Source organism: Myotis brandtii, unplaced genomic scaffold (assembly GCF_000412655.1).
Source record: "Myotis brandtii unplaced genomic scaffold, ASM41265v1 scaffold634, whole genome shotgun sequence".
NCBI classification, from domain to species: domain Eukaryota; kingdom Metazoa; phylum Chordata; class Mammalia; order Chiroptera; family Vespertilionidae; genus Myotis; species Myotis brandtii.
Genome location: NW_005370427.1, coordinates 51,450 through 64,227, shown reverse-complemented (window position 1 = coordinate 64,227; position 12,778 = coordinate 51,450). Strand labels below are relative to the sequence as shown.

The 12,778-nt window shown below is 46.1% G+C and overlaps 1 protein-coding gene across 1 annotated transcript in view; it reads left to right on the top strand.

Moving 5' to 3' along the window:
• The window catches only part of DECR1 (2,4-dienoyl CoA reductase 1, mitochondrial), a 21,707-nt gene that overhangs the window by 840 nt on the left and 8,089 nt on the right, over positions 1–12,778 (top strand). The window contains exons 2-5 of the mRNA XM_005880366.2: positions 4,333–4,402; positions 10,789–10,991; positions 12,518–12,575; positions 12,688–12,774. Of these exons, the coding sequence (XP_005880428.1) occupies positions 4,333–4,402; positions 10,789–10,991; positions 12,518–12,575; positions 12,688–12,774 (418 nt within the window). The remainder of the gene's footprint in view (positions 1–4,332; positions 4,403–10,788; positions 10,992–12,517; positions 12,576–12,687; positions 12,775–12,778) is intronic.

Genomic DNA, 12,778 nt, shown 5'->3' with positions numbered 1-12,778 from the left:
GGTCGTCCCGTTCCCAGGCGTGTGCCAACTGGGACAAGGGGACCGAGCGCACGCGGCGGGTCACTGGCCGGAGCAGGCCCTTTCTTAAGAGGGAAACTCCATCTTGTGCTTCTGTGCGACTGAACATTAGTGCAGCCCTCGCTGGTTTGGCCCAGTGGACTGTGGACTGAAGGGACCCAGGTTCGATTCCGGTCAAGGGCACATGCCTGGGTCTCCCTCGGGCTTGGTCCCCAGTGGGGGGCGTGCAGGAGCAGCCAATCAATGATTCTCTCTCATCATTGATGTTTCTATCTCTCTTTCCCTCTCCCTTCCTCTCTGAAATCAATAATTAAAAAACATTAATACAAACAAATTCACATAAAAAGAGGAAAAAAAGATCAGCACCCCGCTGTCGGACGCGGTGCTGGGCAGCGCGCACCGGTGCACCCAGGACCTCGGCCTGCAGACAGCGCGCCGGAGGGCGGGCGGCAGGGGCGGAGGGGCGGAGGAGCGGAGGAATGGAACCGAGAAAGGAGAATGTCCGATAGCCCCTCCCCCAACTAAACAAAACCCTGACTCAACCAACCCAAGAGGCCCGGGTCCCTGCCAGGCACAAAAAATAACCTGCCAGTGGGAGCACTTCTGACAGTTGGATAGAACGGGGCACCCTGGTGTTCTTTCTTGGAAAAGGACAAATCCCAAGTAAGGAGAACACACGAAACGGTCTGATGAGCCTCCCAAGTGACACAGCTTTCTTTGTAAAAGATCTGCTCAGGGCTGTGGCTTTGCTGATACCGGTTCCTCTTCCTGTGAAGATTTAGGTTATAGGTCGTAATCAGAGACGCTAATTAATGGTTTCTGATTCCTTCTCATGTCAGTCCTCCAGCAGCCCTCTGGTGGAAAGTCTCCAACACCAACCGCCCGGAGTGTGGTAATAGCTCCCACACGCTGCACCCCAGCTCTCGGACACCATTAGACAGTGCAGGCTGAGGGAGAAAATGAACCCCTTTAAAAACTAATTGCAATCTGACAATTCTGAAATTCCTTTACTTAAGAAAAATGTTGAGAATGGGGGTTTGGAGGCAAGAAACCCTGTTGCGATGGGTGGTGGGTCCCTCCGTTTGAATTCCTGGGAGAGGAATTCAAACATCAGTGAGGCTGGAATTGTATGTGTGTGCAAATACAGCTTGAAACCCCTCATTTGAATACTTTTGTTACCAAGAACCAAGAGAAATGTTTCTTTTGTTACACATCCTATTTAAGAAGTACTGTGCTGCCCTAGCCGGTTTGGCTCAGTGGATAGAGTGTCGGCCTGTGGACTAAAGGGTCCTGGGTTCAATTCTGGACGAGGGCGTGTTTGGGGGTCACAGGCTCCTCCCGGCTCAGGCCCAGTCCCTGGTCAGAGGGCCTGCAGGAGGCAAGCAATTGATGTGTTTCTCTCACATCAATATTTCTCTCTGTCTTTCCATTCTCTCTAAAAATCAATGGAAAAATATCCTTGGGTGAGGATTTAAAAAAAAAGAAAAAGAGGTGCTGTGTTAAATTGTGTGGTTAGCTACAAAACAAACATTCAGAACTGGCTCTGAGCCTGGCCCTGGGGACAAAGATTTAAAAAATTGAATTAAAACCCTGCTCTCAGTTGTATTGAGGAAAACATTCATTCATCCACTTGTGTGTCAGGAAATGCTAATTAAGTGCCTACTAAGTGTTGAGCATTCTTTGGTGTTGAAAAAGGTACCTCCTGTCATTGAGCCCGTGTATTGTTTTAACCTAGGGATGCTGACCCATGAGTGCACCTTAAAATCAATTTGTGTAAGAGCAAGATCAGTCAGAAAAATAAACTGGAGTCGGTAGGAAGTGCCAGCCTCCATCTCGTGCAGAAGCTCAAGTTCACTTTTCTTTTTAATTTGCCATTCTTCCTTTGTCAGTTCACTCTTTGGTATCTGTGATGCTTCTTTTTCTTTTGCTTTCATAAAAGTAATAACTTTACTATTTTTATGAAAATGATACCTGGTCAATATGAATTCAGGTGTTACAGTTAAAGAAATTTAAAAAACAACAACAATAAGGTGTTATGGTGACCTTGGGTGACTGTCATTCCAGATACCCGACTTCAGGGAAAAGGACTGGTGTCCGGGCATCATTCGGCTTGGATGTATCACATTTATTTTCCCCTTAGAACTAAGCATCGGTTCATTGTCTTCTGGGACCGAATGTTGTTGGGAGAAGTGTAAGGCCGGCTGGATTTGCCCCCTTATTTGTGCTTCTCTTCTCTCTGGAAAGCCTAAGAAGTCTTTCTTTATACAGTTAAAAATTCCAGAATAAAAGCCGCCTGGAGGCAAGGATCTCATCTGGTTTGTTCGCTGCTGCATTTTTTAATAAGCACATTCCCAAGTCAAAATAAACCCCTTCAAGAGCAGTTCTGTTTCTATCTAACATGACTAACAAAAAAGAGTCATGTTAGTTTTGGCTCACGTGACAGGGATAAATAAGAGATGATCTGAATGAAAGGTCAGAAGGAGTGAGACTCCAGCTGGAAATTTCAAACTGCCTGCGAATTCCTCTCTGACTCCATCTCCCTGGATTGTGAGGATCGGCGAAGCATCCGCTCGGTGCACATCTAACTGCAGACAGATAACTCACAAAAAGCGGCAAGTATCCCCTGCACACAGGGCAACTGCTGTTCCCAGGCCTCCCGTTCGTTGCTGTAAGATGTGTTATTACTCAGCAATGTAAGTCCAGCCTTGCTACTGGCAGCAGCTGCATAGCCCAGCCTCTGCACTGGGGCCAGGGGCCAGTTCACTGCCTTTTAGATTTGCTCGGCTGGGCCTTTGTGTTGCTGTGGCAAGAGGTCTGTGTTCTGCAGACGCTTAGCACATCTGGGCAGCCCCTAAGTTAAGGAGCCAGTGGAGGAGCGCAGACCTCAGCACAGAGCCGGAGCCCACACGGCTGGTGGGGAGCCGGAGCGCGGGCAGTTTGGGCTCCTTCATTTTGTGATGTTTACACACTGTCGGCATTAGTGGGGGTGTCCCTCCTTCGGCAGGGCTGTCCTCTGCCTCGGTGCAGTGGAGCATCAGCAGGTCTCCTCTAGCGGCCCCTTCCCCCTGTGACCCGTCCACCGTGGTCTGGGCAGTGAACAGAAGGCATGCATGGCACAGACAGTGCCTTCTAGCAGCTGGACAGAGTTCATCGGGAGGTGGTGACTGGAGGCTCACTGTGTGCGTGGACTGTATGAGTTGCTTTGAGAATGCAAAGATATGCATTTTCCCAAAGTCATCCTTTGAGAAATAAGGTTGTCCAGTCTTTACCAAGCTGCCATTTTTATGTGACATTTAAGGCCAAGTTCACTTATGGGAATATCAGTCGGGGTAAATTTGATCTGAAAAATATTTATTTTGACCTAAACCAACAGGTAGTTAGAAACTTTAAGAATGGATATGGTAATATTCCATTGTCTTATAAACATAGCTCACACTTAGTTGTGGAATAGAGAGTACTCACACTTCAAATAGGTCATGCGTCCTTACCATCACACTGCCTCTAGGCCAGTTTTCTTGCTACAATGCCCTTTTCCTCTACCCTTCCTCTATTGTGAACTTGCATATGTGATTTGATTTTTTAAAGCTTTTTGTTTTGTTTTGCTAATCCTCACCCAAGGATATTGTTCCATTGATTTTTAGAGAGAGTGGGAAGGAGAGGGAGACACAGAGCGAAACATCAATGTGAGAGAAACACATTAATTGGTTGCCTCCTGCACTCACCCTCACCAGGGCCTGCAACCAAGGTAAGTGCCCTTGACCGGAATCGAGCCTGAGATCCTTCGATCTGGGGGCCGATGTTCTATCCACTAAGCCAAACCAGACAGGGCAGATTTTTTTTTAACCTAAAAAAATAGTTTTATTGATTTTTAGAGAGAGAGAAACATCAATGCGAGAGTGAAGCAATCGGCTGCCTCCTGCACGCCCCCTCCTGGGGATCGAGCCCACAACCCCTGCATGTGCCTGACCTGAAGTGGAACCAGCGACCTTTCCGTGCATGGCATGATGCCCAACCAACCGAGCCACACCCCCCGGCCAGGGCTTGTTAACTTTTAAATGAAAAATGAATGAGCATATCAAGCACTCATCAGCACACAAGCATCAGCAGTGACTGTCCTGTAAGCCCCTCCCTGGGAGGCCCTGCCATGAGCCCCAGTGGGTCTGTCTTCCTGGAGTCCAGGGCGGAGCCTTCACCCTGGTGTAGGGAGGGCGTCATGCGACCCATTTTTATTTTATTTTATTTTCAACCCATTTTTTAAGAGGCACCAGTTTTAAAGTGTCAACAGAGCTTCTGACACTTTGCTTCCTTTTGAAGGCTGACTCCGCCGGTTGAGAAAGAACGTGAGAGGTTGAGGCTGAAAAGAAAGGAGGAGCAGAGGCCGGAGGTGACCGTGCTTGGCGAGGGTCAGGGTGCCGAGGGCTGGTTTCTTGTGGTCCTTCCAGCAACTTCTGTGCATATATCAACATGTGTATGAAGAGACCCTCATTAAAAAATCACACAAGTGGAACATGTGCTTAACAGAATTTCCTCAACAAGTAATTGTTGAGTGATTGTGTAAACAATATATATGTAACAATGTTTACATTAACGTGAGTTCTAGCTTTTAATAGATGCACCGGATTTTGTTATATGGCTGAGCCCTGATTGATTAATTATATTCCCTATGGAAATGCAGATTTGTTTTCTAGCCTTTCCTGTTACAAGCGATGCTTTAATGAATATGTTGGACTACTTTGAGCCCCTTGTATATCTGAGTCCCTAAAAAATAATAACAGTAATGAATTTTAGGATAAGTGTGTCAACTTTTGTAAAAGCCCACTGGGATTTCGATAGAAATGGAATCTGTAGATCATTTTCAATCCATGAACACAGGTATCTTTACAAGTCTTACACTGCTTTAATTAAATATATTAGTATTTTGTTCTTTTTGATGTGATTATAAATAGAATAGCTATTTTAATTTTATTTTTATCTTAATGGATATCTATGTAAGATTGGAGTCGCTCAAGGAATTAGGCGGATGCAGTGAGCAAGAGGGAGTTTATTAGAGGGAAGTGGTGGTGCGGGGGGATGGAGCCACAACCAGGGAAGGCTGGGACTCAGCCTCTGCTGTCCTTGGGGTTGAATTTTATGCGCCAAAACCGCAAGGGGCGGAGGCTGAGGGATGCAGGTGTCCTAGCTGATTGGAGGAGCTCTTGTCCTTCAGCCCTTTTAGTGCTGGCCGTGGAGGCTGTGGGCTGCAGGCGCCATTGTGATCGTTGTGATCGGTGGCCTGCTGTCTCGCCCTCGGTGCAGCTGCCTCCTGTTGAGTCAAATAGGGTGACCGCAGGCTGTTCCACGCAACGAGGCTGGGGCCACTGTCTCGTTCGGGACTTTCTAGTCCGCCTGAGCCAATGTCCTCCCTGGCCTGTCACTTTGAACATTGCTTCTTTCTCCCCCCGAATGAGTGAGTATATCTGTCAGAAAAATCCCCAATCGTGGAGCTGCTGGTTCAAAGGGTATTTATAATTAACATTTTGATAAATGTTGCCAATTGGCCTCTGAAGAAATTGTCCCAATGTATATCAACAGATTATAAGAGTGACTTTAATAAGCTGTTTCTTGTATCATGTATTATAAAATCTTGAACCTCAATAATCTGGTAAGAGAAAAAGGTATCTTCTTGTGCTTAAATGTGAGTATTTAGCTATAAGTGTGCTTGTATGTATTTTCCTTTGTGTAGACTATCTTTTAAAGCTCTTTGCCTAGTTTTTCTATATGCAAATGACTTCTTAATACTCATATCAATAGATTGGATTTTTTCCCTTAGATGTAAACTAATTTCAAGATGCCGTTATTTAAAATCAATGGAAACAACTACTTTAACTTGTTGAAACCAGGGGAAAGAGCTAGTCTGAACTGCATGGCTGCTTAAGACTGGCTTCTCTGCTCTCCCCCAGCTCCGCTGGCGTTGGAGCCTGGCCATCCGTGTCACAAGCAAACAAACAAGCATGTGCTGAAAGAGGCCTGATCTTTGGTGCCAGAGACCCAGCCCAGAGGGAACGAGACCCGTCCGCCTTCCGGTGGCAGAGTCCAGGGCAGAGCCTTCACCCTGGTGCAGGGAGGGGGTCATTCGACCCATTTTTAAAGAGGCACCAGTTTTAAAGTGTCAACAGAGCTCCTGACACTTTGCTTGGTTTTGAAGGCTGACTCCGCAGGTTGAGAAAGAACGTGAGAGGTTGGGCTGAAAAGAAAGGAGGAGCAAAGGCCAGAGGTGACCGTGCTTGGCGAGGGTCAGGGTGCCGAGGGGTTGGGGAGCACAGATTACTTCCCTACCTGGGACCTGGTGGAGAGGACTGAGGCCATGTTGTCCAACAGCTCGAATGTCATGCTAATGAGTTAAATTTTTTAAAATATATTTTTATTGATTTTTAGAGAGAGGAAGGGAGAGAGAAACATGGATGTGAGAGTGAAACATCTATTGGCTGCCTCCTGCACATCCCCTATTGGGGATATACTCCACAACCCGGGCATGTGCCCTGACCAGGAATCCAACTGGCCACCTTTTCATGCATGGACAATGCCCATCCCACTGAGCCACACAGGACAGGGCTAATTTGTGTATTTTTAATTCTGGAGGCCTTTTATGTTTTTGAGGAAAGGGATGTTAATGTGGAGGCCCAGGCAATCTATACTAATAAAAGCCTAGGTGGCCCTCGCACACAACATCATCACAAGATGGCCGCCACAAGATGGCCACTCTCACAGCAGAGGCAGGGCCTGGTGGCCGCTCCATGCCATGAGGCCTGGGGGTCCTTCAGCTCCGTGCAGCATGGAGGAGGGGGGTCCCGGCAGAGGTGGCCACGGCAGGAAAGGGCAGTTATGGGCGATCGGGCCGGCAGGGGAGGGCAGTTGGGGGCGATCGGGCCGGCAGGGGAGTGGTTAGGGGCAATCAGGCAGGCAGGCAGGCGAGTGGTTAGGAGCCAGTGGTCCCGGATTATGAGAGGGATGTCTGACTGCCGGTTTAGGCCTGATCCCTTTGAATTTCATGCACTGGGCCTCTAGTTGTATATAATAAAAGGCTAATATGCAAATTGACCAAACAGTGGAACTGATCTCTATGATGTGTACTGACCACCAGGGGGCAGATGCTCAATGCAGGAGCTGCCCCTTGGTAGTCAGTGTGCTCTCACAGGGGGAGCGCTGCCCAGCCAGAAGCCAGCTCATGGCTGGCAAGCGCAGCAGTGGCAGGAGCCCGCCTCCACCGCAGTGCTAAGGATGTCCGATTGATGGCTTAGGCCCGCTCCCTATGGGATGTCAGTCAGACATCCCCTGAGGGCTCCTGGACTGTGAGAAGGCACCGGCCAGGCTGAGGGACCCCCCCTGAGTGCACGGAATTTCATGCATTGGGCCTCTAGTAGTAAACAATGATGAGGAAATAGCTAAGCCAAGCAGTATTTAAATATTGACTTAGACCCACAACTTTACGAGGGTCTATGATTATGTGGTTTTTACAGATTTGAAACTGGATTTTCTTAATGTACCTAAAACATTAAACAGAAATGTTTTTACATGAAACTTCAGAAACTTTTCTATGGTGTAAAATTACATCATGATTCCCCCCTTCTTTCCTGTATTTGTTTCTTGGGTTTTACTTAGACAAGGAGTCACCTCACCTGTCTCAGAGGCCCTGTACCGTGGAGGCCCCTAGGGCCCAGGGCTCTCTGCAGGGGTGGGGGGTGAGGGTGGGGGGGTCTCAGCCAGGTTAAGGTAGACTTCACTGTTGGAACAGCTGAGTTTTATCTGAATTTTCCCAGTTTTGAAATATTGGCTTAAATTTTTAAAAACACAGGCAGGCCTAAGAAAAGACATGTGGTCTAGAGTCACCAATGTACCTATATTATAGTGTTTATTCTAGGCATTTTAGACAAGCCAAAATACTTAAGGAACTTAGGAATAAATCTCATTGGTCTCAGCCTTCATCCTGTAGGGAAGAGACAGACAAGACTCTCAGGATCGCACTCTGAGGGTGAGAAGCAGGGTTGCTCTCCCAGGCGCTGACGGAGGGTGGGGAAGGGGGTGTGGTTTACAGGATGTAGGTGAGAGATGAGTGTGGGTGGGGAGGCAGGTGATGGCTAACCTTGTTTTGGGGAGATTTCAGAACTTTTAACTAAAATATAAATTTGTATTGCCAAAATTGGAAGACTTGGGTTAAGAATTTTAGAGATTTAAAGATAAATCTTGATAGGAAAGGTGGTCTTTCCATTCTCAAAAACAACTTATATCCAGAAAAACCACAGTGAGATTTGAAAACCTATAAAAGACTACTTTGTATTCACTTTTTAAGACTCAAGTGAAATAGCCAACATGCTGTTTCAGTTTATTCAGGATCCTTCTCTGTAGGAAGAAGAGATTAGATACAAGATCCAGTGAGGTCTGTTCATTTCTTTGAATCTTAATGTTGAAATCAACTTGCTTTTAAGCAGACAGATGGCTTGAATTTAATACTCAGCAGCATATATGCTGAGAATGATCAGAAGGTCATGTGGATTAAAGTAGCATGTCAGTTTCTTCACTTTTCATGGTGGGGAAAGGGAGTCAGGGTCAGTAGCCCTGACTGGGAATCAAACCGTGACCTGCTGGTTCATAGGTCAACCACTGAACTACGCCAGCTGGGCAGGAATTATTTTTATCAAATGTGATTATTTTTTATCTTTATAGCCTTTAACCTGCACATTAGGAAATTGAGAAATCTTTTAAAATAAATAAAAAAAGCAAGTTTGTATGCAAATATTTTGTTTAATTTATCTTTCATATAGTACCACATCAAATTACCCATACAAATCAACACTAAATAAGTAGAGCCTGTGGGAAATGAGAACCCATTTTTTCATTATCACTTGGTAATGACAAACTCACCAGCCTATTCATGGAAATTTCACGATTCATCATCCTAATGGAATAGCTCTGAGCCGTGGCAGCCTCAGTCCCCCTGCCACTTAGGTGGAGGATCACTGTGGGCTGCGTGGATTTCATGCTCGGACAAAACAAACAATATCTGAAGCCAAAGGAAAGAAACCAGAGTTGCACATGTATCTTCACCAATTATTTTATGCTCCTCAGATTTTGTCTTTTAATAATTTTTTCCCCTGACAATAAAATCAAATTATACTTATGGGACTATCACATGCCTTTGGCGTGATTATTGAGCTCAGTAGGAGCTCAGTGAGTGGAGAGAGGTGGCTCACAGGCGATGGCATCCACCATGTTGGAATCTTCCTTCTGCATCCGGGCCCCTCCTGTGCAATGGGGTAAAAGCACTGCCGGCTTCATGGGTGGGGAAGGTTGGTCAGTTTGATATCTAATTCTGACACGTGGGAAGCACCTAAGAGTGTTGCCTCTTTATTGTTTGTTATTTGCTCAACAATTAAAGTTTGTTTTTATAATTAAACGAGAGGCCGGTGCACGAATTCGTGCACAGGTGTGGTCCCTAGGTTTGGCCGGCAATCAGGGCCGATCAGGGCCGGGCCGATCGGGGTCTGCCAGCCAGGGGGAGGGACAGGGTGCAGGAGGTTGGCTGCTGCCAGCCCCAAGGAGGGAGCCAGCCCTCGGCCCCCCGGGAAAGGGGCCGTGTCTGCCACCACCCACCTCTGGTTCCCTGTCCCAGCCCAGACCCCAAAGACAACGGTCGCCAGGCCTGGCATGGAAGGAATGGACTGTGTTGAGTGTCTGCCTCCTGGTGGTCAGTGTGCCGTCATAGTGACTGGTCAACTGGTTTTTCTGGTTGTTCAGTTGTTAACGGTTGTTTAGGCTTTTATATATATATAGATGTGAGCAGATGGCAGTGGTTTCCTCAAGTAATGTGAGAGTGTGAGCTGTAAACTATAAGAGAGGGCAATGCAAATATTTTTTAGTTCAAAATGTTTTGGTCCTCCGCACCCTCCCATTTTAAATATAGCAGAGCCCTGGCCAGTGTGACTTGGTTGGAGCATCGTCTCATGCACCAAAATGTACCCATTTCAATTCCCAGTCAGAACACATGCCCAGGTTGCAGGCTTGATCATTAGTAGGGGGTGCGCAGGAGGCAGCCAATCGATGTTTCTCTCTCATTGATTTTTCCATTTCTCTCTTCTTCTCTCTCTAAAATCAATAAAAGCATATTTTAAAAAAGATAAAATAAATATAACAGAAATAGTTTATCTAAATTTATCATCCAGAAGGCTACATCGAAAGAGGCATTTGACTTAATAAACCTTATAAAGAACTTTTTATGATTGTCTTCAGTGATTCAAAGGCATTATGTGATCTTTATCCAAAATATTTTTGTTAAAAGGCATATATGCTTTATGTTAGCTTTTTAATGATAAATTTAAGTAAAACACCCGCCAATAATAAAGCTGGCATTTATAGAGTGCTTAGTGTGTGCTAAACAGTGTTGTAGGTATTTTACTTATATCAACTCATGAAATCCTCACAAGCATCCTGTGGGGAAGGTTCTGTTATTGTCTCCATTTGTAGAAGAAGCTGAGGCGCAAAGAAGTTACATAACTTGCTGACGGCTGTTCTACTGGGGAGAAAGTCCTGTGCTACGTTGTCTCGCTCCAGAGCCTGTGCTTAACCAGGCCTCTATGTCACTAAACATTCCGATAGGAAAGAGTAAAAATTGATTAAATACAATGCCAACATGTTAGCAGGGAGTTGTGTTAATCCAAGAATTTGCATAATATTAAAGAGTTAGTGTTTTGAAGTTCACCTCTTATGCAAATTTCAATTCATTTTTTTCTCTTTTAGTTTTTCAGTTATGGAACAAAAATATTATATCAAAGCAGTGACGCTTTTCAGTCTAAATTCTTTCCACCCCTTCAAAAAGCGATGCTGCCACCTAACAGTTTTCAGGGGAAAGTGGCCTTCATCACCGGGGGAGGCACTGGCCTTGGCCGAGGGATGACCACGCTCCTGTCCAGCCTGGGGGCACGCTGTGTGATAGCCAGCAGGTGAGTCGCAGTGAGGTGCCTGAGGCAGCCGCTCCTGAGCCTCAGGATGGAAACAGTCTGCCAGAGTTGTTTGTTTTGCATCTTACCTGCGGTGACACATCCGCTCTGTTATTAAGTCGGTCTCCTTGGGAAGCCTGTTATAGCTTGAAGTAATGATGGATCCTGGAGCAGCTGATTAGTGCATTTCCCAGCCGCAGGGAGGGAACTTTTTTTGTACATGGAGGTGAAGCTGAAAAGTACCACGTCGAGGCTGCTTTGCTCTCGGTGGGAGTGATTGTAGTTACTGCTTCAGAGGGCAGCTGTGTGCAGGGATGATGGGTATAGTCCTTCGTGTCCTATCAGATGGACGATATTTCACACACCTGTGGTTGTGATGACGGTGGGCAGGGTGAGGCCACGTGGAAGGAGTTTCTCAGAGGTCCGCCCTGGTTGTTCCAACTGTAAGTCTAGAGCTTGAGAGATGGGCAAAACCTCCCCTCTTCTGTTTTGAACAGTGCAGACATTGGGAGGAGGTAGTCACAGTGTGATTACAGCTGCTGTGCAATTTACAAGGGCCAAAGGAATTGCCTTTGATGAATGCAAATTGGCCAGACCATTTTTGTTTTTGTTTATGCTGTAATATTTTTAAGTGTGGCAAACCCTTTTTTGAAACACTACATAACCTGCCGGGGCTGACCAGCAGACCCTGAGCGACGGATATTTATTATTCTGACACACATTTCTGTGAAAGGGAGGGCTAAGGGACTGTCTGGCTAAAGGAACCAGACAGCTCCATTTGCCTGCCTCCTTGGGCTTTTATTGTAGCAACAGCTTGAACTAAAATGAACTGTTAGATACGATCAGCAGGGTGAGCATCCTTGAGAAGACACCTGCGTCTGCAGTGTCCTTTAAGCAAGGACGTCTGCAGACTAAGCATACAGATTCCAGCAAACACCCGGGGCCAGACTTGTTTGGAAAAGTCAAGGCAGGGGCAGCCGCCTTCAGCCAACTCCCCCTGGAGGCCCCGACCTTTTGGAGAATCCTCCTTACAGACATTCCAACCAAGTCCCGTGCTTCCCCACAATAATCGACACTCACGGTTACTTTTTATCTTTCTTTCAAGAGTATGAGGTCCTGAATGCACACAATGCACTATGTGCATCCATTTGGTCTGAAATCTACTCTCACAGAATCTAGTCTAGAGGGTGGTGTAGGCTTACATTTACATGGATGTGTTTTCTTTCTAAAGCAGCCTTGGGAACCGATATAAATGATTGTAATTAAGGAAAAAATCTTAAACCTATGAGCAGATATAAAATAACTGGTTTAAAAGTAATTCAATACATTAGTATGTAAATTTGTTTGAATCAGACTTTTAGAAAAATGCATTCATTCAAACTGATTTATTTATAGCTTTTGTATATTCTCAAAAATGCATCCCTTTAAGCTATAGACTGTCTTTGTGTTCTAATTTGTGGAATTAAAAAGAAAAAATATGTGACATCATTTTAGAACTCATGCAAAGGATACCGTGTGCTTGTTTTTAGGAAGATTGATGTTCTGAGAGCCACTGCAGAGCACATTTCTTCTCAAACTGGAAATGAGGTACATGGGAGCGGGTTGTTCAGCGCGACTCAGGAGTCTCCGTAACTAACCTACACGCGGTCTTGCTTCAGGCATCAGAGCAACGCGGCTTCCTTTGTCTGTTACTTCGCAGGTTCGGGCGGTGCAGTGTGATGTGCGGGACCCTGACATGGTCCGCAGCGCCGTGTCGGAGCTGATCAGCGTGGCGGGCCTCCCTGACGTGA